This window comes from Syngnathoides biaculeatus, chromosome 4 (genome assembly GCF_019802595.1).
Source record: "Syngnathoides biaculeatus isolate LvHL_M chromosome 4, ASM1980259v1, whole genome shotgun sequence".
NCBI classification, from domain to species: domain Eukaryota; kingdom Metazoa; phylum Chordata; class Actinopteri; order Syngnathiformes; family Syngnathidae; genus Syngnathoides; species Syngnathoides biaculeatus.
The window spans coordinates 27,728,644-27,753,656 of NC_084643.1; the positions used below are offsets into that span (position 1 = coordinate 27,728,644).

Here is a 25,013-nt window from a genome sequence, read left to right on the forward strand (position 1 = left end):
TGTATGCAAAAATATTTCAGCCTTTTAAGCATAACTAGAAAACCCTCGGAGTAGTCTGGTGAATGCATCTTTTCGATCATGTCATTATAAATCCTTATTAATCAGCGGTTGTGATAACTTGTATAGTTCTAGGAGCGGTGTTTGATGGTGATGTAGAACTAGATTTGACTCCTTTTCTTAATTATAACTGCATCTTTGTGTCTTATTAAAAGGCATTAACACTTGTTGTTGGTGCCTTAATTACAATTAACATATAACAACCCATAACTAATCAGCCGTGTTTCTTGTGTCAGAACGATAGCACACTCAAACAGTGAATGGATAGTGTGCAGCAGTCTGACACATTTTCTGTAGCGCATCCCCTTCCCTATGCCTGCAAAGTACGGATTTATGGTGATCAGTGTGAGACTGACCGGCCTGAACATGTCTAAAACATTGTCTCTCTGAAATGTGACAGTGAAAAGAAAAGCCAAATGTGAAATGTGACAACAGGGAGAAACCTCACTATATACCGTAATAAGCAGTACTGACATGAGGACTGAAACAGAGTGTTACAATGCAGGATGTCTTGTTTTGGCAAGACATTACAATGAAGGCAGCTGCTTGGTTGGTCAAGGCACATTTCTCAGCCAAACGTGTAAAGGGATCAAACATGGGAAGAAAGAACAGTGGCGAAAAATGGCAAGCACACAAACAGTTTTACATGGCACGGACATCACTATGCATTAGACAGCAGCTCCCTCCTCCTCTGCGATCTGATTACTTCCACTCTCCGTCTTTGTAGGCCAGCGCCATGGATGAAGCAATTCTGCAGTTGGCATAATTTCGGAGTAACTGTTACTCAGACCAGACATATTTTGGTCTTTGCTGTGTGCCCAGAATTCTTGAATTAGCCATTTATTGTTGATAAGCTCATTTATTTTAAAAAGGTTTCCTTCTCAACCACGTACGCAATAATGACAAAAATGAAAATCATCATCAGCTAACTGGCTGGGCCGGATGCGGTTTTTAATTATGAATAAACATTCATGATTCTTAACCTTAATGGGATGAATATTTTACCTCACATAATTGCTTGATTAAAAAACTTGACTTAAGACTTAAGTTGAGTTAAATATTTAAAAATTTTATACATGAAAATATATAAAGATTGTTCATATTATGTATTATTTTCTATCATTATAAGGATGCATTTTTTATTAGCTAGGGGAAATCACAGGTGTCGTATAATATACATCTTCACATGTGTAATTTACCATACACTCAATAAAGAGCTGCAATTAAAATTGTTCACTCCCTCAACATATAGTCAAGCTTCATCATCACACCTGTTCACTGTTTCATTTTATGTATTCCATAATTTTCTATCCACTGCTGTTTGTGTTACCTTGGCAGTACAATTAGACTGGAAAGGTGGGCAGAGCCTGCAAGGGATTGCTGATAAAAATCATATTTAGTTTTCTCACAGTATGTTGTTTAAATGTGTCATCTTGAATTAGAAATTTCTACTTTCAGTGGCTTAGATGGGAAATAAATGACAATTCAAACTTGCTTATAGTTACAAGTCTTTGGAAACGCAGACTTTTTTTAATATAATAATTATATTATTTTCATTTTCCATTCACGACTGTATTTGCGTTGGATAAAAGTTTCACATTTGCATTGAGTTTGATTGTACTGGAGAAATCGTTCACTGACCATAAAGTCATTGTCCCATTAGTTTTCCCATTTGTGACCAGACCGAAGCACAATATGCACACTAAGAGAAGATTGGATTCATATTTTATTTTTTTTCAATAATGGGGCCGCTTTTCAGCACTCTACCTGATATTGTTAGAGTCACTGCAGTAACACAGATGGAGCCTCAGTTCAGCTTGTCAAGTTTACTCGAAATGGCTGCGGGAACAGATGAAGGGAATTGGCCATGGCAACACCAACAGGAAGGAAATCAACCATGATGCTGTGGGTCATTTAAAGCTCTCACAGCAAGGAGAACAACATCTGCGACTTTCATAGTGTGTCAGTGTGAGTGAAGATGAAAAATGGCCTCGATGCTGCCTTTGTGCAGGACCCGGTAGCGTTTGCGCTTTTCTTAATGTTCACTGTGGCTGAACAATGTGATGGACGCAGTGATGATATTAGCAGTAAGAGTCTGTCGCAATGTTTTATTCTTGTACAAAATCCAATCTGTAACACGCACAACCAAACAAACACAACAAAAAGAAAGTAGTGCTGCATAGAAAAATGAAACATTTCTGGAGTTGGTGTCGTTTCTGATCATTCTAAATATTGGATTAGTGACTGTACCTGTGGTATAAAATTCTGCATATACACAGTTTGGCATTTGCAGAGTTGGCTATTTGTTTGATTTGCATTTTGTTTTTGTTTGAAATGACATGTTTCGTTGGCGGGTTTTGAATGCACCTCCTGTGTAGTATATGTTGATGTTCAAATTTTATTTATTTATTATTGCGTGTAAATGCAAAAAGGTGAGACGAAGGTGACTTGAAATGTTTTAGTAAAGTGCACATTTTGTTGGCCTTTTGCGTTATTCAGGTTAGTATGATTAGTAGTGTTGATGAGCCTCATTTGTGCGAGTTGGATAATTTTTTGATTCAATACAGCCATTTATGTCACATGATTACACAGTTGTGTCTAAATCTACAGAGGTGAAAGGTGGGGAGATGCAATACACACTAAATGCAGTAGATTCACATACAAAATTAATTTGGGTTCAGGGTGCCGCACTAGAGAATATTCTGGCAGATTCTACATTTACAGCGAGCGCTGCAGCAGACTCCTGAATCCATCATCAGCAGATGAAACAGATACGTGCATCCTACGTTAGCTGAGAGCCAGTGAGGGGAAGGTAGAGAGAAAAGTGTGGGATAGAAGCGCAATGGATGTGTTGTGGCAAGATAAGATGGCGTCCTTGGATAATGAAAAGTAACAGACTTTCCGGCAGCCACATAACAAACGTTTACGGACGTGAAGATTTGGACGCAGGAGATGCTTAAAAGCCACCGACTCCAAGGGAAACAAGGAACCAGATCGAGTCACCATAGATTTGATAATTTACTTTGGGAGTTAATTTCATCATCATACTAGCTGTAGAGAAGTTCAATAACACAATAGAGGAAATAATTACAGTGAAGAGGATCACACAGGAAGGCTCAAGGTAACGCCTAAATTAAAATTACAATATTATTCATTCAAACACAGGGACGAAGGAAAATTAAAACACCAATTTATTTTCGACAGATTCCACAGATTTACCCCCAAAATATTCCCTTGCAACACTCCACCGCCCAAATGATGGTGACCACCATCACAATCTATGCAGCCTGAAAATAATGTGCACACATTGGATGGAGGATGGTGTCCATCTGTGCTCACAAAATTTTACACAAATGCAACGAAACCAAATGGAATGTCTTTATCAGCCAGAAGGAATTGAATTTTATATTAAATCTGCAAATAGTTAAAGTTGCATTGGAAAAAGTAAACGTTACGATCCTCTGACCATTTCAAATGAAGCAGTGGCCACTGTGTACAGACACTTTCATATATATATATATATACCACAAAACTGTTGAATTTTGCTTACCCAACCAAGTCAAGCAACATTTTTTTTTTCGTTTCCTTGCCTCCCAACCATTACGGAATTATCTTTTTTTTTTTTTGAGCAATTGTAAAAATCAATAAAATGACTTTTTTCCTCAAGCAAAAAGAAATAAAGCTGTTAAAAGCCATAAACATGTAGCCAAACAGAGCAGTTTCCTCTAATGAAGCAATCTAAATATTGGTTTTATTTCATCATTAAAGCTAAGAGTTTTTTTTAAACACTGCAGTAGACTGTTTTAGTAGAATTAATCATTAGTGTATTGTTTATAGTTGTAGGAATGCAGGATAGCTATGGAGTCCTATTAACTATTTTTTTTTGGTTTGTCATTTGTCAATGACTAATTTAGTTCAGAGGCTTTGGGGTGAAGGCTGCCTAAAAAAAACAATACACGAATGACCGAATATATGAATGAATAAATGATGCACCTGATGTGTGTATCTTTTTATCTGCAAATTAGGCACATCAATTGATTAAATGTAATTAAATTAAGATTAAAAAATTCATAATCATTCATGATCTGCAAAAAAAAAAGACGGCACGGTGGTTACTGGTTAGTATATTCATGTCACAGTTCAAATCCATCTGTGTGGAGTGGTCATATCATCCCCGTACCTGCGTGGGTTTTCTCCAGGTACTCCGATTTCCTCCCATGAACGTGCCACGCCCAAAGTTAGCTGTGATAGACTCAAGCACGCATGGGACACTTTGAGGACAAGTGGTATGGAAAATGAATGAATGAATGAATGAATAATCACAATAAATATCTAGAACTCTAGAAATAAAACATGGTCAATGCTGTTCAACCTATTCAGAATCCCCTTCATGATAGTGTGTCTTTGCTTTTTGAGATGAGAGTTTTACATGAACTCCTCAGTGGATGGATGAAACAAACACCCGGCTAAGTCTACGAAGTAACAGAAAGACTTTGCGTTCTGCGCCTCTCTGTTTGAAGTGAGGCTTAAGTTAGGAGGAAGTGCAAAAGTATCAGCGAACTGATAAAACCTCAGTTTGATTACAACGGCATGCTCAGAGAGAAGGAGCAGTAATCAGTCACACGATAAAAAGCAATTGTTCCCTCGGGTCTCTGAAGCACACGGGATACAACTACATGTGTCATCATGCTACTTGAGAGACTCCTTGAGCACAGATGGCCTTTTTCAGTTTTACAATTTTATGAAGTCAAGCTATTCCTAAAGGGCATTTTCAATTCTGTTATTACAGGAACACACTTATCGTATTTACGATTTGTAAAGCTATAAAGCAACACCTGCATTCATATCTTTGGGTTATCATTTGAATGCCTTTGCAACTTTACTTAGTCTTTATCATTTTCCTGTGTGAACCTCTGTTCAAGAAAGCAAGCAAATAACTGTAATTTAAAGTGCCACTGTCATGAAATGCATGATTTTTAGTATGTTATTAATGAAAAAACGACAGCCGACGTGGACCCATGCGTTTTTTTTTTTCCACCACAAAACATGTTTTTGACGTATGCAACTTTTTGTAACTCCCGCCATGAAAATCCTCTCGAGGGATTTGTTTTCGAGAAGAAGTGACGTAAAGGACAGACCCGCCCTCAAGTGGACTCGTTTGTTTCCATTAGTTTTATCTGCGGGAAGCTAGCTCATCGTTCCTTTGTGTTAGCCAAAATGTTGGCTCGTTGCATTGCTGGACATTGGTTGAACACTTGAAGGGTGGATTTACCCTTCATAAGTTTGCAAGAGACCCGGTTCGTCGTGAAAATTGGATTGCACGGGTGCAGAGGACGAGAGCTTTGTGGGTTCCAAATGACAGTTAGGTGTGTATACAGCGACTAAAAAAAAAATAATAGTTTGACCACGTAATCCGTCTCTCATAACGCGACAAAAGATCCGCGTACGAAATATGTCGATGTGCACGTCGGACGGCGTCGGGCTGCTGCGTCGCTTCACCAGCGAAGCTCACGGGCTCCCGGATGGCGGCGGCTCTGAAGAACGCTGCCACAATGCAGCACTCAGCCACGTGCGACGACAACGCAATAAAGCGCCCCGGCTCGACAGTGTTGTTCATCGCGTACTGTGGCCTCTATGAACAACCCCCTAAAGCAGCACGGCTCGGCTCTGCCTCATTCAGCCACGTTCGGCGACAACGCATTAAAGCACCTCAGCTTGACAGTGTTGTTCATCGCGTACTGCGGCGTCTATGAACATCCCCCTAAAGCAGCACAGCTCGGCTCTGCCTCACTCAGCCACGTTCGACGACAATGCAGTAAAGTGCCCCAGCTCGACGGTGTTGTTCATCGCGTACTGCGTCGGCTATGAACAACCACTTAAAGCAGCACAGCTCGGCTCTGCCTCACTCAGCCGCGTGCGACGACAACACAGTAAAGCGCCCCGACTCGATGGTGTTGTTCATCGCGTTCTGGGGTGGCTGTGAACAACCCCCTAAAGCACCACAGCTCTAAAGCACCGTGATAAGCCACCTCGCCGCTGAAAATGAGCCACACCGATGAGCCGCGATGGCTCATCTCCGCCGTGGAAGTGGATCGGACGGGGAGGCGGTTTGGCCGTGATCGCATATCATCTGAATATTGCTCGAAACAATAGTGCAATATTGCCCCGGTAACTTCACTCGATTGTGTGGTGTTCTCTTTTTCGAAAAGAGGTTCCGTGTCAGAAGGGGCGTGTTCGTCTACCATTGTTAGCGTGCACCGCGTATTTTCATTGGCAAATGTTCGGGTGACATCACGGACAGAGGATGCAGCCAATATGGCAACCACTTGGATGTCGTAGAATGACACTTTGCGCATGGATGACGCGCTCTCCGCTCACATTTATTTTTCGGATAAACATTGAAGTGAATAATGTTATATGTACTTTTCATTACAATATCTATTTTAGAATGTTTATAGGGATGACACTTGGCCTTTAACACCTTAATGATAATGTACTTCCTATTTTTTTCCAGTCAATTTATAGATAACAATAATATTTTTTGATAGCATTCTAAATATTTACGTTAAAGAGATTCACCGCACTGTTGTTTTAACCATTACAGATATGTAAAAGTAACTTTTGTAATTAATAATGGCTTTTTCGGGGAGCTGAAATATCAAGTTGGCATTGGATAGTGAGCTAATACAGCGATACTCGAAAATCTGGTACTCATGCTCTCTTGTGGAGTGCACAATAATCAAAGTCTGAGCAAAATTCAGTTGTATTTCATGTTTAAGTCCGATATATCTGCAATTAATATTGAATAGCTGTTTTTAAAAAATATTTTATCTTAACTTTTTATTGCCATACATATTAACTGAATGATCACTTAAACACTGCTTTTTTTTTTTCATTTTCCCATTTTTAACTTCATTGTTAAATTTAAAAAAATGCATGATTTAACAGAGGCATACAATAATATTACATAAATATACTTGTTAGGAATGATTCCTCTCTCACTTTTGTTGAACACTTGGGTCTACTACACAACTGCATTTTTGTGTTGGCCATCTTGGTAGGACTTGGAGGGTTAAGCATTTTTTTGAAGTGGTAGTTGGTGTGAACAAGTTTGAAAACCCCATTTAAAGCGTTTCTAACTTTCTAAACCTTGAAATCTGACCACTCAGTGCACTCTGTCCTTGTAACAGTTCTCTAGTTCTACTCAATCATCACCAACAAGCTCCAAAATGACACCATTTTTGCCTTGTTTGTTTTCTGCTTTGAAACGGTGTTACCAGAGGAGGGTATTTACACTTAACCATGGCGCTACTTAGCTTGCCGCTAAACATTCTCATGTTTTTTTAATGTAGTACAGTGTTGTTTTTGTCATTAGTTGTTTTAAAAAGCTGCAAAGTGGTTTGATTTCAATCAAGATAACCTCATTTCATCTATGGCACGATTGCACCACAGGGAAAGGCCACTCCAGGTGAGAAAGGCAAGGCGTCAATACAGCTGTCTGTGGAGGTTTCACATTAATGCATCCAGACCACAAGCCTGTCACTAATTCCTCAGTGATCACACAATCTATGCTACTCTTGCTGACTGACAATATGCTAAAGTACTTCATGTGTCAGGAGCCTGTTAAGTGATCCCACAAGTGTCTAACCTTGTATGCGTTAGTCTCCCTCAAATATAGTCACCTCTCATCTTACAATATATTATATTCAATGGATGTCAGAGAAAAGGCATATTTAGTGCTATTCACTGTGGTGCCAACCTACACTCACACAGTCATTCCAGAATCAGGGGACATTTTCTGTCTGTTTTAAATCAACTGTTTTCCATGTATTTGTTGAAAGATCTTTTTTTTTTTTTTTTTTTTTTTTTTTTAGCTATAGCCTTTTAAATAGTTTGCTTATGATTCTGATCTGAAGTTTTGTCTCTCAACACACAGGCAAGCCCTTTACTGGAGAAGAGTAATAAAAATGATCAATGTGAATCACCAGAAACGGAATAATCAAGCTATTTGCTTTGATGAAAGGTAAACCTAAGGTAAGTCATTACTTCTTCATAGTTTTGCTTGAAATCAAAATTGTACCATCTTTAAAGTCAATGCCCAAGGTGTAAAACTCATTCTAGCTCAGGGGACACATGAAGAAAAATCTTTCACCAAGAGGGCTGGACCACTAAATCATGGCCTATATATATCAAGTTATACCTTGTATAACTTAAAAGGAAAAACTTCATGATTGCTTTCTTACTTTTATTACAGTCCCAAATCGTACAAGCCCAACATCAGTATTAATCATAAAACATTTCAATTGTTTTTAATTCTGAGGAAAAATAACACACAAACACACATTGCCTCAGTCATGCACAGAAGTATATCTTAGAAAACAGAACTATATCAGGGTGTCATTTCTCAGGCAGAAATATGTGTAAAAACAACATAATCCTGTTCTCTAAACAAGTCCAAGAAGAGTTGATACTGTCATAATACTGCATAACAACTTTTTTGCGTCTTAGCAGATGTTTGTTCGAGTTATTCAGGTACTCTGTAACAGGCAGCATAGATGCAAGGTCCTGCATCAATTCTGCGGGATGAAATTCTAACACTGCTTTGCCCTTTTCTTTCATGAACTGTCCAATTTCTTCTCATAAATCAAAGAAACACCTATGCACAACACCTCGTCTTAACCTCCTTAATTTAGTGCGGTATGGCACACCATAGATGTGGTCTTTCAAACTGACGATGATTCAGGCTTCTGGATCAGATTAAATAAACACTTTTGATGACCACCTTCATGATGTGATCAGCCTTTAATGACTCGCGACACAAAACCTCCTGGTGCAAAATACAGTGAAAAGTCCAAAAATCACATCTGCCATTTGCAGATTTCACTTTCGCTCTGAACTTTGTCACAACACCTGATATTTTCCAGATCACTGTGGGCGCACCATCTGCAGGCAGGCATGCAGGCAGTGCGGGACAAGCGAGTGTGGCAAAATGATCAGCTCCTGTCATCGTAGCTTTCATTGGCACCCTCTCCACGAACTCTCCAGTGACGGTCAATGTGTCATAAACGCAGCGGATTGAAATGGCCAGTTGTGCAACGTTTGTAATGTCTGCGCTTTCATCAATTACAACTGAAAACGCAATGAATGACTTTACTTTTTGCTGTAACGAGCTGTCCAAATCCACTGAAAGATGGTTTCTTGTCAGGCTCATAATTACAAAAGCCTGGCGCCTTTCACGGCACACAATCTCTACTGCCTTCAACATACAAGTTTTTTTAAGCCACTGGAATTTCATTAGCAATGAGGTAGCTAGCCTTCACAGCAGCGTCACTGATGTCCCTGTTGTGAGTAAACAGACTGCTGTTTTGTTTCTTCACCTTTTCTCTGCCACTATCCTTGAAAGTTGTAATATTTGTCCGCATGAAGTTTCAAATAGTGGCAATGAGGGTTATGTTCTTTCAGCACTGCAACATGCTGTGAGCACACCGAACATACAGCATTCCCATTCACTTCCTTGAATAAATAGGAGGATAACCACTTTGCCTGGAACATGCTGCACCTTGCGTCCACTTTTCTCTTTTAAACAAAGACATACTTGGGCAATGAGAGTGCCAAACCACACGTTAAAAGTAGAAGCCGTAATAAATAGTAGCTTATCCGGACTCCACGCTTCACCTACTTGCTCTACCCAGGTATAAATGGTTTGCTTGCTGAACATAATTGTTATTGCTCCATCCAGTGGACACAATCAGAACAGCAGTCGCTTTTATTGAAAAATTGCAGCTCATTTTTGTGTCTATGCGATCATTTTATACTTTACAAAATCATCTGACAGGCCAGATTAAACCAGATGGCAGGCCAGATTTGGCCCGTTGGGGCGCACGTTTGGCCCCACTGGTCGATGCCTTTTGTTCATGCAAGTAAAATCCACTATATGCCAGTGTTCCCCAAACTTTATTAAGGCAATGCATCTATTTTACATAACAAAAATGTCAAAGCATACCACTGAACAAAAATGTAAAAAATATACTCTGGATAATGATGATCTCGGTCTCAATCTCCCAACAAAGGGTCTGATTTTCAAAAGGTTTGTGTGTGCAAAAATGGTGGAAAACTTGATGTGGAAGCTGACCGGGCACACACGCAATGTGACTAATCACACCTGAGACGAACTGTGCTGGTGGAGGTAACAACTGTAAGTACCACAAAAATATGGTAAAGTGTAGTACAGTCAAAATGAAAGCCAGCGGAGAGAAGATTTCCAACCGTGATGACATTTTTGAAATCCAAACAAAAATGATTGCAATGTGTGGTCTATTCAGCAATTCAGTTATGGAGCTTGGGGTGGCTTGGAACCATGCAGTCACAAGGAGTGATGCCATGTCACCTATGACAAAACTCCATCTAACTCTTGCTTTTTCGTGTGTCTGGGCCATTTCAACATACATGACAAGTGACAATCAAACAAAGCATGGCTTCAATGCAATTTCTGGGTTTAAAAAAATGACCGCGGCGATCAATTTATTTCCTGTAGATCCCCAATTTGTTTGTTTGCCATCTAATACTTCCAATTCCATCAATTAAAACTTACTTTTACGTGTGCGGTGCTTGCCATCCCCAATTTTCCAATATGAAAACCGTCAGTGCTACCTAAAGCACAAACCCGTCTTCAGAATATGTCTGTCGCCAGCACGTTTATACCTGCCACCACCAAGCACATGCAATCAGTTACAGAGACTGAACACACAAGTTACTGCCTGCTATTTTGGAGCTTGTACAGTTGAACATAACACATATATACTGACAGGAAGTCATGACTTTTCCTGCTGTAAGAATGGCAACAGGTGGATACAAAGGCTGAGTACCATGACCATTTAATTGTTCTGCCCATCATTATGTCACTAGTGTCGATAGATGATGTTTCTTATCTTAAATGAATCATACATTTTGGGACAAGTAAGTGAAATCGGATAACTTCCTGCAGCACTTGATGATCGCTTTAGAATCACTGGAATACGCTTGTTTAACTGCTGCAGTATAGAAGAGGTGTTGCAGATTTTCCACAACAACAAAGAAAAAAATAGTGTGAACACCAGATGTTGATGACACGAAAAACTGCAAACGCACAGCAGATGGATTAAACGGTTATGTTTAATGTTGTTTACAAAGTTTATAGATGCTTCTAATCACTCCTAGAGATTATCTTGCACATGGATTTGTAAGAATGTGAGAAAACGCGGTTAAACTTTACACAGCTGAATCTCCAGTAATTTAGGTGCTTGGATCTCTGAGAGTGCGAACGTTACATTCGACCAACATGACCAAACAAGGTGCCTAATGACAAAGCTACTTTAATAAACAAGGCTGGTAGATATAACCGATAACCTGGGTGTGACAAAATTGTGCGGACCATCGAAGAGGTGCACGGTGAAATAACGGGGACACTAAGAAAGTGAAAAGCAGTTAAGGAGGTGTTGGAGGGTGGAATAAACTAATCTGCTCACACCAGCTGGAGTACTTGGCAGCTCAGTCTGACAAGCTTCAGCTTCCTCTTTAAAATATCTTGAACGATGAGTTCCTTTCCTCGGAGCCTGAAATAATTCTGCCTTGGCTAAAATCCAAACAGGCATGCTTTTTCACGTCTGCTTGAACGTTTTAGAGCTTCTTGGCATCAGCATTTCCAACTTGGGTTTCATTTGAACCCAAATTATATCATCTTTTAAACAAATGACAAATATTTAATCACAGGTTTGAGCTGTCTGTTTTACATGTTAGACATAAATATGCGGCTGATTCTAATCAGCACTTGGACAATTAAACATTATTGCTGGGAATAATATTCAATGTGATCTTGTAATCATAATCAGCATACATATATACAGGAGTAAATTCTTGCTTTAATAATCAGTTCAACAATGTATTTTTTCATATATAACACAATCACTTCTGCATGTTTCCAAGTGGGGTAACATACTTTGGTATTTAGACTTTGACCAAAGGCCGCTCAATCTAAACAGAGCCCAAGTGTCTCCTACCCTGCGGTAATTATTAAAACTTGAGAGGTTGTCCTTCACCTCTGTTCTGCTTCCTCTTCTGCCTCATCGCAGTGGAGAATATACTTTATACATGTTTATATTTGACAAATTATGCATACAATTTCTAACAGCTCAAGTGGAAATGTTGACCTACTGCATTCGAGACGGGTTCTTATGTTGTTCTTCTTTGAATATGCATGTGTTGAGCACACGATTATACAGTACAAAATAATATCCAATGCTATTTTGTACACTTGAAGTAATCCAGTAAATCACTTTCATAATATTGATTTATACCCATTTTTTTCTAGCCTGAATTCTACAAACCTAACTCTGCCCATTAAAAGACAAATTCCCTACGTGATACAATTTGCTATTTACTGTAGCGAATTTTTTGGGGGGGATTGTCTAGAGTCCAGTAAAAAACACACTTGTGCATTGCATCACACAAGATGTCATTAAATCTTACAAAAGTTAACACATTTCGCATGAAATTTCAGTCTGACACACATCTAAAGAGTGATTCCCACTACTGTGCTGTGGCACATTAGTGAGTTGTGATCAATAGATCATCAACTGTGCTGTTGGAGATCATCCAATTTGACTTAATTTGTTCAAAAATGACTATTTATTCGCTACATATATTTGTTACTTTAGCCGCAGGATTCATTTTTCAATTATAGTCTTGTGTTAGACATGTTCGTATTTAAATCTTGAGAGTGAAACATGCAAGGTTAAGAATTCACACCAAGAAAATCTTATGAATAGTTCACCTATTGAAGTGAAAGTGAATGCATCAAGGAGTTCGATTTGATATTTAGTAGGTTCACAGTTGCCCCACAGTGCACAGCAGGGAAAGCACTGGGTGTCTTGATTAATTGGAATACTTAACTTGTCATTATGAATGATTTATTTCATTAATTTCCAAGGTTGAAAGAAATGTTTTAATGTGGCTAGGAATCAATTATTTGCCAAGGTAGCACAACAATGATAACAAATGGGTTGAAGTGGAATACAATATTACGGTGGTAATTACTTTAATAGTCCGCTTCAACAGCAGTAGACGTATATGTGATAGCACACCCCACAATGCACAAGTCCTAATGTTTTCTCTTTATAAGCTTGATGTTGTGTATTTGTGTGCAACAATGTCTCTTGGCAGCGAGCATCGATTTTCTCAGTGCAACTATATACCATCTAAAGATTCCTGCAGGCACAGCATGTAATATGAAACAAGTTTTCCTTCAGCTACAACAATCAATTTTGCTCAGCTGAGCTCTATAGTCAAGACAAGGCCAGCCTCAGTATCCGTCTCCACTGGCATGTAGCTTTCCATAACCTCAACTTGCAACGTAAAGCTTTCAATGTAATCAAAATCATATCTGACAAGAGCCCAACCAATCTAATAATGTCCAGATAAGTCAGCGCAACTACGGAACAGTCACATCCATGGACAGGCTGTATGTATGGAGCGTTGGGCACAGCAGCAAGGTTAATAAATCAGACAAATCACTCTGATCTTCAATTCCCTGGAAGGATGAGTCACGTTGCCATTGCGCTATTACTTTTACAGATTGAACTAGGAGAAGGGGGCTCTCTCAAAAAGAAGTCAGTGTTTTCTGCCTTTTAAAGCGATAACAGTATCACAAACTGCTAAATTGACTAATATTAAAATGTATTGCTCACATCTTGTTAAACACAGACCGTGGGGCCTAATTGTTCACTTAATGGCATGTCTTTCCTATTTTAGGAGACATTTCCAGCCACCAGCTTCTGTAATAAAAACAAATTAATTGACTGGTTTGATGAAGATAAGAACACTCAGTTGAAGCCCAAGATAACTGCACTTCTCCAGTGATGGAAAGGTCCATCATGCTGATTGAATCCAAAGTACTGTTTTGAAATGTACTACAGTATTCATAGGGAGCAAATGCTCACAATTGGATATTATTTACAATCATTACCAATAATAACACCAGACGCCAAATGAACCATTCATGAGACGTTATTACAAATAAAGTCAATGCGGTTTGCTTGAATAGGAACAAATCTGTTTGACGTGACACAAGGGAGGGTGGGGGGAGGACCATTTGACTATTCCCTACTTTGTACATTCACTCGAGTTGGGAAATGCACTACTACAGCCAATCAACTTTGAGAATGGTCAGAAAAGGGCTAGTTTCTGAAATGGGACATCCCGCTGGCAGCTCCAAGTCTACCGTTGCTGGTTGCGACTGTCAAGGAGCGGAGGGGCTGGAATGGGGGAATACAATAAAAAAACTCAATAAATTACAATGGAACCAGTCGGCGGGTGTAGGGGGGGGGGTATTGTTTATAGTGGTTGCTATAAGTGCAAGATTGACCTGCTGAGGAGGGTATCACTATGGCACAAGGTTTTAGCTTTAAATTTGATTGGATGGAAGTAGAAATGCGACAAGATATTCGACAAATGACAGTCTGTCTAAATGCGTAGACTAGTTTGAATGAAAAAGGTATAACTTTTCAAAAAAGAATGAAAAACAATTTTGAAAATCACACAATGGGTTCGGAGAAATTAAGTATTATATTGCGTCATAAAAACACAGCCTAATGTTGTGGCTGCATGAATCTTAGAAAGTAAGTTTTTGTACTGTACTTTGTGTTCCTGCTGTTAGATATATTTAACTGTCAGTACAACTTCAGTTGAGCTTCAGTCATACCTGTAGCCACTGTGACTGGTCACTACGTCCTGCTGTCCAAGCATTGACCTTGCCCTGCTTGTCCAACCGGGCTTTTGCAGCCTCCCAAGTGAACATGTCCATGTTAAGCGTTCTAAAGATGGAGGAGGCTGTGACCTGGTGGTCTTGGACATGACCCGACTTCATCCCCAATGGTTCAGAGCAACCTAAAGACAATAAAAACACTTTTGTTCTGGATTCTGAGCGCCGAACTGAATATGACAAATTGCAAATAAATGATCTGAAATGTTTGTTTGTACCGTGAGACTGGAGGATGTGCTCAGCTCACTCACCTGTTACCTCACATCCAAGCAGTTCAATGCGTAAGGTGCAGTGCCTTCGACAAACTTGGGGATAGATGCGGACAAACTGGGCTTCAATTGGTGGAGTGAAGGAGTTGGCTGATGGAGCGTTGTTATCGACGTTTCCTCTAAAAACCTGTTCCAAGGAACCAAAAAAATAAAAACATTTAGCATGTGGGGAGGGTGGTGGAACGAATCAGTTTTACAATACTGTGGTGGTCTAACTAGTGCCTCGTCTCTGGTGTCTACTCAGCGCTCAGTAAATTCCTCTCCTCAAGGTCAATGAGCTCCAAGCACAACGGAATTAGACAATTTTTCGCACTATTTGATTCGGTAATTCATAAGAACAGTACTGTAGTGTGTTTCAAAATAGTGCTCCAGTTATGTAACTATTCCTTTCGCAATGTTCCATTCAAATAGTCCGAGATAGTCTCACAACACTCCCTTATCGGCGGACTCATGCACCGTGAAATGGTACATTTGTCCCACCTCTGCATTCACTATAAAATACTTGTAGTTGAAGAGGAATGTCCACTGATGTCACTGACGAGCCTCATGTGAAGGATGGTTTGTTTATGGTGAATATTTTCACAACTGAAAACATTTTTTTTAATTAAACATGGGTTTATTTCCGTGTACGTGTTAGATTGTATTGATGCTTTGCAGACTTTGCTTTGACTGTTAATTTTGCAGACCACTGTAAATAAATCAATCCAAACAAGTGTTTCCCAGTCTGTTTTTTTTTTTTTTTAACTCTGAACATTGGAACTCCTGGTTCTCATCATATATCCCATTTTCTATGATACCCTCCATCCTCTGCTTTCTTTCTTTCACTTTAGTTACGTTTGCTGCTAATGCAGCCCTATGGGGGCACAAACCAGTGCAATCTGTAGGCCGGTCCCAAGCCCGGATAAATGCAGAGGGTTGCGTCAGGAAGGGCATCCGGCGTAAAAACTGTGCAAAACAAATATGAGCGTTCATCTAAAGAATCCCATACCGGATCGGTCGTGGCCCGGGTTAACAACGCCCGCCCCCGGCACTGCTAACCTGCAGGGCGTCGGTGGAAATTCAGCTACTGTGGGTCAAAGACAAAGAAGAGGAGGAAACCGGATCCAGCGTCAGAAGAAAAAGAGGAATGCACAGAGCCTACAACTGAGTGTAGGGACTTTGAATGTTGGGACTATGACAGGAAAAGCACAGGAGTTGGTTGACATGATGATTAGGAGAAAGGTTGATATTCTGTGCATCCAAGAGAGCAGGTGGAAAGGTAGTAAAGCAAGAAGTTTGGGAGCAGGGTTTAAATTATTCTACCACGGAGTAGATGGGAAGAGAAATGGAGTAGGGGTTATTTTAAAGGAAGAGCTGGCTAAGAATGTCTTGGAGGTGAAAAGAGTATCAGATCGAGTGATGAGACTAAAATTTGAAATTGAGGGTGTTATGTATAATGTGGTTAGCGGCTATGCACCACAGGTAGGATGTGACCTAGAGTTGAAAGAGAAATTCTGGAAGGAACTAGATGAAGTAGTTCTGAGCATCCCAGACAGCGAGAGAGTTGTGATTGGTGCAGATTGCAATGGACATATTGGTAAAGGAAACAGGGGCGATGAAGAAGTGATGGGTAAGTACGGCATCCATGAAAGGAACTTTGAAGGGCAGATGGTGGTGGACTTTGCAAAAAGGATGGAGATGGCTGTAGTGAACACTTATTTCCAGAAGAGGGAGGAACATATAGTGACCTACAAGAGCGGAGGTAGAAGCACGCAGGTGGATTATATTTTGTGCAGACGATGTAATCTGAAGGAGGTTACTGACTGTAAAGTAGTGGTAGGGGAGAGTGTAGCTCGACAGCATAGGATGGTAGTATGTAGGATGATTCTGGTGGTGGGTAGGAAGATTAAGAAGACAAAGGTAGAGCAGAGAACCATGTGGTGGAAGCTGAGAAAGGAAGAATGTTGTGCGGCCTTCCGGAAAGAGGTGAGACAGGCTCTCGATGGACAACCGAAGCTCCCGGAAGACTGGACGACGACAGCCAAGGTGATCAGAGAGACAAGCAGGAGAGTACTTGGTGTGTCATCTGGTAGGAAAGGGGAGAACGAGACTTGGTGGTGGAACCCCAAAATACAGGGAGTCATACAAGGAAAGAGATTAGCGAAGAAGAAGTGGGATACTGAGAGGACTGAGGAGAGGCGAAAGGAGTACATCGAGATGCGACGTAGGGCAAAGGTAGAGGTGGCAAAGGCTAAACAAGAGGCATATGAAGACATGTACACCAGGTTGGACACGAAAGAAGGAGAAAAGGATCTCTACAGGTTGGCCAGACAGAGGGATAGAGATGGGAACGATGTCCAGCAGGTAAGGGTGATTAAGGATAGAGATGGAAATGTGTTGACTGGTGCCAGTAGTGTGCTAAATAGATGGAAAGAATACTTTGAGAAGTTGATGAATGAAGAAAATGAGAGAGAAGGAAGAGTTGAAGAGGCAAGAGTGAAGGACCAGGAAGTGGAAATGATTACTAAGGGGGAAGTCAGAAAGGCACTACAAAGGATGAAAAATGGAAAGTCCTGATGACATACCGGTAGAGGTATGGAAGCAATTTGGAGAGATGGCTGTGGAGTTTTTGACCAACTTATTCAACAGAATACTAGCGGGCGAAAAGATGCCTGAAGAATGGAGGAAAAGTGTTCTAGTTCCCATTTTTAAGAACAAAGGGGATGTTCAGAGCTGTGGGAACTATAGAGGAATAAAGTTGATGAGCCACACAATGAAGTTATGCATTATTTGCCTTGAGGATGCTCATGGAAAAGTAGAGAGAAGGTCAGAAGGAGCTACATTGTGTCTTTGTGGATCTAGAGAAAGCCTATGACAGAGTACCAAGAGAGGAACTGTGGTACTGCATGCGTAAGTCTGGTGTGGCAGAGAAGTATGTTAAAATAGTACAGGACATGTATGATGGTAGCAGAACAATGGTGAGGTGTGCCTTAGGTGTGACAGAGGAATTTAAGGTGGAGGTGGGACTGCATCAGGGATCAGCTCTGAGCCCCTTCCTGTTTGCAGTGGTAATGGATAGGCTGACAGATGAGGTTAGACTGGAATCCCCTTGGACCATGATGTTCGCAGATGACATTGTAAAATGCAGTGGATGCAGGGAGCCGGCGGAGGAACAATTAGAAAGATGGAGACATGCACTGGAAAGGAGAGGAATGAAGATTAGCCGAAGTAAAACAGAATATATGTGTGTGAATGAGAAAAGTGGAGGAGGAAGAGTGAAGATCCAGGGAGAAGAGATAGCGAGGGTGGACAACTTCAAATACTTGGGGTCAACAATACAGAGCAATGGAGAGTGTGGTCAGGAAGTGAAGAAACGGGTCCAAGCAGGTTGGAACAGCTGGCGAAAGGTGTCTGGTGTGTTATGTGACAGAAGAGTGTCTGCTAGGATGAAGGGCAAAGTTTACAAAACAGTGGTGAGGCCGGCCATGATGTACGGATTAGAGACGGTGGCACTGAAGAAACAACAGGAAGCTGAACTGGAGGTGGCAGAAATGAAGATGTTGAGGTTCTCGCTCGGAGTGACCAGGTTGGATAGGATTAGAAATGAGCTCATTCGAGGGACGGCCAAAGCTGGATGTTTTGGAGACAAGATTCGAGAGAGCAGACTTCGATGGTTTGGACATGTTCAGAGGCGAGAGAGTGAGTATATTGGTAGAAGGATGCTGAGGATGGAGCTCCCAGGCAAAAGAGCGAGAGGAAGACCAAAGAGAAGGTTTATGGATGTGGTGAGGGAAGACATGAGGGCAGTTGGGGTTAGAGAGGAAGATGCAGGAGATAGGCTAAGATGGCAAAAGATGACACGCTGTGGCGACCCCTAACGGGACAAGCCGAAAGGAAAAGAAGAAGAAGAAGAAGTTATGTTTGCTGCTATCTTTTGGCTTCTACAAGCAATTAGAAAATCCTTTGGGGGAGTGTCAACTGCTCGTGTTTTCTCCGGCCTTCCTCCCCATCCTTCACCAATTGGCGGGGTCCACTGTGGTATTATATCCCAGCAGAGATGGAATGCCAACAAAATCAAGGGGTAAGATGCTTCACTAACATGATTGCAGTAAGGGGGCTATTTTTCACTGATGTACAAAACAGTTTTTATTTTCACGAGACCCTTGCACTAATTTTGACAGAAATAAACACTTATTTCAGAGAGTAGCAAAAAATGTCCTTTTTTAAAATGTTTTGATGATTTTCATGAACATGGCTCAATGGAGGACAGTGGTAGTGTACTGTCAGGAATAAAGGAGTGCTATGTGACCCATTTAGTGTCTCCTCACACCCAAATAATATCTGACTTCTTGGTGGAAATCAGAACAGTGAAGGGCTAAGAGCTAGCAAGATAAGCTTGGTGCGGGCAGGCTAATTAAAAAGCCATCCCAGCTTGTCCTCTGCTCTGCCCTTCATTGACTGGACCGCAATGGAGATACTGTACATGCTTGCCTACCGTTGTGTTTTGTGTGGATGTGTGTTTCTCACCATGTCCTCATCTTTGCCCTTGACCTTGTATGTTCTCCAAGTCTTCCCATCGTCACTGTAAGCCACTTTGTATGACTTGACGTACTCGGGACTGCCAATTCGCTTTGCACCCTGTGTAATTAGGCCCGTGACCCTCATTCGCCTCTGCAGGTTTATCTGTGGAATTGAAAAGAAGAAGAAAAACAGGAAGAAGAATTATTTAGCTAAAAGCCAGATATGATGGGCTTCACAAAGAACTATCCATGCATGTCCGGTCTGCCAATGCAAATTCATCCATCCATTTTCTGAGCCGCTTATCCTCACGAGGGTTGCGGGAGTGCTGGAGCCAATCCCAGCTATTATCAGCGAGGAGGCAGGGTACACCCTAAACTGGTTGCCAGCCAAGCACAGGGCACAGCCATTCACACTCCCAACCAGATCTAAGGGCAATTTAGAGTCTCCAATGAATGCATGTTTTTGGCATGTGGGAGGAAACCGGAGTGTCTGGAGAAAACTCAGGCAGACGCGGAGTGAACATACAAACTCTTCGCAAATTTGTACCCCGGTCCTCAGAACTGTGAGGCTAACGCTCTAACTAACCCGATGCAAGTTATGGGAATCAATTCAACCACTTGAATCTCTCTTGCCAGGGCCATCCATCTTTTTCAGAAGGTCTGTGATCACTAAGAACATTTAATCGATACTCATGCTCCGAAGCCAATCTGCCATCTTTGTGTAGACTGTCAATACGGTGCCATGTAAATTGCCAAAGAAGAGTTGAAGAGAAGTACACCTTAAAGCACACAAACCAAGGTCATTATCTGTGTATGATCGATGTACTGCACACATGGTTTTCATTCTGCATTCATGTTAAAGGCCTTTTGTAAAATGGGTAAATGATTATCTTTCACATCTTTTTGATTTTACATTACCCAAGCAAGTAAACCACACACAAATGTCATTCATGTCACAGGAGTGCGATAGCAGATATTTTTACACTATTTGATTGGGTTAAGGTGCAAATTTAATGTGTTTCAACTTTACTTTTTTCATATGCACTACTTGAACACCACACGCTACACAACTATTCATTGCTCATAAATTCATTACTCATTCTGTGCAGACTACACCCTGAAATAGTCACCAGTCAGTCGCGGGGGACATATAGAGACGGACAGCCATTGTTTCTCACATTCACAGCGTCTCTGAGTGGGAACTGAACTCACGCTGCCAGCACCTTAGCCAGGGGAAAGTACCACTGCACCATCAGAGCTTATCTTGTATACACTGTGATAATATTATAACTTTCCATTTAAACTGATGCTATACAGTACTTATTAATTCTTAAAACTTTGAACACATCCTAAACAATTCCCACTAGTCCATTGGTTCAAGCTACAATAAACCAACTCCGAATTCATTACGTTTTTTTCCTCTTTCGCCGACAATAGGACCATTTCAAAATTGTAAGCAATACCATTGAATTTAACTATTTACAGGTGAGATTTAGTGCTAAAAGCCCGATGTGTTGAAGGCAGCTTGTCCATTCAGTCGATGCAAAAAGCAAAGATAAGAATAGTCAGCCATTTTATTCCGTTATCACCAATCTTGTCTACACTGTGAATGTGACTTGATATTATGAGTTACAATGATTCTATAGTTGTAGTATGGCTTTTTTGCAGTTTTAACAAAGAATGCTCCATAATCCTTTTTTTTTTTCTCAATAAACTTAAACCAACTTAGAAAGTAAATTATAAATAAGGACACAACTTGGAACCGCAAGATCTATAGTGACCCACTCTTTCCCATTTAGGGCGTTTTTCCTCTCACCTCCCCTCCACAGAGACATATACTTCTTTCACTAATTAGAAGCTCTGTTACTAAAAGGCCACTGCCAAGGTAATTGGGGTGATCCTTCACATTTTTAATGAGCACTCAGAAACACACCTCTGACACCTCAGTACTAATAGTGATTCATATATATTTCTTTGAGTGAGGCATCTTTGGAAGCGTCCTGCTGGGATGTTGGTCTTGCATGGCAGAACCAGAAACTGGTCACACTGTGGTACAATTCACCTAAAACGGCTCAATGTTTTTGTATATAAAACTATGCTACGCTATGTCCTATTTTATTGATTGATTAAAAAATAAATTGTTTTTGAAAAACATCTAGTTCTGTAGTACAATACATTATCCTGGATTGATACAGTATCTCCAAATAATAATCCGATTTATTAGACCCATGATAATGCTTAGGGTGTGTAATCAACAAATGTAATCCCATCCATCCATCCATCCACCCATTTTCTTAGTTGCTTATCCTCACAAGGGTCGCGGGGAGTACTGGAGCCTATCCCAGCTGTCAACGGGCAGGAGGCGGGGTACACCCTAAAATGGTCACCAGCCAATCGCAGGGCACATGGAGACAAACAGCCGCACTCTCAATCACATCTTGGGGCAATTTAGAGGGTACAATTAATGTTTTTGGGATGTGGGAGGAAACCGGAGTGGCCGGAGAAAACCCACGCAGGCAAGGGGAGAACATGCAGACTCCACACAGGTGGTTCCAGGATTGAACCAGGGACCTCAGAACTGTGAGGCCAGGGCTTTCCAGCTGCCAATATGTGCCCATGTGTTTTTTCCACCACAAAACATGATTTTGACGTATGCAGCTTTTTGTAACTCCTGCCATGAAAATCATCTCGAGGGATTTGTTTTCAAGAAGAAGCAGGAAGTGATGTAAAGGACAGCAGCGCCCCCAATTGGATTCGTTTGTTTCCATTAGTTTTACCTCCGGGAAGGTAGCTCGTTGTTCCTTCGTGTTAGCCAAAATGCCGGCTCATTGCATGGGTGGACATTGCTTGAACACTCGGGAGAATGGATTTACCTTTCATAAGTTTGCAAGAGACCCGGTTCGTTGTGAAAAATGGATTGCACGGGCGCAGAGGACGAGAGCTTTGTGTGTTCTGAAAGACAGGTAGGTGTGTATAAAGCTACTAAAAAAAAAATAATAGTTTGGGGCGGACCACGTAATCGGTCCCTCATAACATAACAAAAGATCCACGTACGAAATATGTTTATGAACACCCCCCTAAAGCAGGACGGCTCGGCTCCATTATATGCCACCACGGCGCCGAAAATCAGCCACACCCGGCGAGGTGCCGCGCTCGGCGGTCACGGCTTCTGTGAAGGCTGCGCGTCGGGCTTTGTGGACGGGGGCGGCTCTGAAGAACCCAGCCGAGAATGCGTCACTCAGCCGCCTGCGTGCAGTAAAGTGCCCCGGCTCGATTCTGTTGTTCATCGCTACTGCAGCGTCTATGAACAACCCCCTAAAGCAGCACCGCTTGGCTCTGTCATAACCCACACCGGCCGGCTGCGATGAGCTGCGATGGCTCATCTCCGCTGTGAAAGCGGATCAGACGGGGATGGGGTTTGGCCGTGATCGCAAATCATCTGAATATGGCTCGAAACAATAGTGCAATATTGCCCCGGTAACTTCACTCGGTTGTGTGGTGTTCTCCTTTTCGAAAAGAGCTTCCGTGTCAGAAGGAGCGCGTTTGTCTCCCATAGTTAGGGTGCACCCCGTGTTTTCATTGGCGAATGTCCGGGTGACGTCACGGACGGAGGATGCAGCCAATATGGCGACCACTTGGATATTGTAGAATGACAGTTCTGCAACTTTGCCACTCACGTTTATTTTTTCGTATAGACATTGAAGTAAATAATGTTATATGTATTTTTCATTATAATATCTATTTTCGAATGTTTATAGGATGACACTTGGGCTTTAAATGTATAAAGTCTTGTGAGAATCTTGTAATAGCAGTACTGCCATATTTGAAATATTCTTCTTTCATTTAAGCAAATTTCACCTGTATTCATTTATCAAACATATGGCCCTGCTCATTTACACGGACATTTTTATTGGAGGACCGAAAGTTGCTCAGCTGCACCATCAGAGCAATTGACACCAGGGTCTGTTTTACACAAACCAAACCTGACAAGTGTGCTAATTGTGTTGAGTGTAACATCTGCCAGCTGACATTAGGCGCGAGGTTGCGTACACCCTGAAAGGGTGTTCACTACTCAGTCGCAAAGTGGAAACTGAGCCAATACGCTTTTAGTTTTAGAAGGGTTGTTCAGTAGGAGCAACCCAAAGCAATTTTAAAGTGTAGTTTTGCATTTGATCAATAACTGGCACGTGACAAGAGACAATGGCAAAACTCTTGAATATAATTGTGTTAAATATTTATATAATCTTGAGAGGTGTACTGATTAGTCTTGTTTAATATATTCAAACAGTTTGTTTAAAATTGGATTGAATAGGAGCACCGGAATATCCATTCGCACTGTTGTCTCAGAACAAAAAAGGTTGCGGGTTTCAATCTCAGCTCGGGTCTGTTTTTGGGGGGAGTTTTTGAAATCTGCAAGTGGTTAAAATTTTCTGTTCCCCAGTGAAAATCATGATCTGTGTATGTTTGAAGGCACTACACCAAGATTTATAAGTGAAGTTACACAGATTAAGGCTTGACAAACAAAAAGTATATTATTCCTTCTTATAAGCACCAAATATTTATCCAAGAGATCAGTATAAAATCAACTGTCTTTTGTTTGGGATTGTCCTGCTGATCTCACAAGAGTTCGTAGGAACTATGCATCGTACAGAATGGACTGAAGCACAATCATCTGCATACAATTGACAAGTCATAAAGCAAACCATTTTTACAGCACACATAGAAAATACAGATTTGCGTCCATTATATTAACTGTTTAACATCTTTTCAATTATGTATGGCCTATCATAGGCGATTTGGATTCTTTCATAAACCCAAAAGTGGCGGGTGGAATCATATTTTGCTAATATTGGTCTGACCTGCACTTTATTTCCCTGGAGTGTTCAAATGCATTTTTTGGTGTGAGCTGGTTGTAGACAAGACGGTTGAGGGGGAAAAACCACTCATACTGCATCGAAGTGTGAGTAGAAACAAGTGCAAGGACCAACACAAACAAACACAGTGCATGCAAGCTTGTAGGCAACGCTGTGATGTATTATTCAAAGTCTATTCCTTTTGTGATTCATTTGCTGAGGTTCAGAGGAAAAAGCGCCACTGACTTGCTCGCAAAGATGCACACTGCACCATAAAAAAAGATTTCTACTTGCCAGAAGAATCTTATATCTTCACAGACAAGGTTGTCATCTGTATTACCTGTGTCACATTATTGACATGCCAACACAGTCCGCCTCATTGTTCCGTAATGCAAAAACAACCCCTCATTGCTGACAAGAATCCCAAAGCACTGATAAAACTGTACGTCTGCTCATGGCCCAATTATCTGAACCCACATGTAGAAACACACAATGTATACAGCATCCTTTGCAACATCCCGCATGACATAATTAAAGCCAA

General features: G+C 41.0%; 1 protein-coding gene across 5 annotated transcripts in view; it reads right to left on the minus strand.

The window, feature by feature from the left end:
- Window positions 1-25,013, minus strand: part of LOC133499926 (EGF-like repeat and discoidin I-like domain-containing protein 3) — a 142,336-nt gene that overhangs the window by 19,025 nt on the left and 98,298 nt on the right. For all 5 annotated transcript variants that reach the window (XM_061818360.1, XM_061818358.1, XM_061818357.1 and 2 more), the window contains 3 exons: window positions 19,627-19,782; window positions 15,103-15,247; window positions 14,792-14,976 (listed from right to left, as the gene is read on the minus strand). In XM_061818360.1, the coding sequence (XP_061674344.1) occupies window positions 14,792-14,976; window positions 15,103-15,247; window positions 19,627-19,782 (486 nt within the window). The remainder of the gene's footprint in view (window positions 1-14,791; window positions 14,977-15,102; window positions 15,248-19,626; window positions 19,783-25,013) is intronic.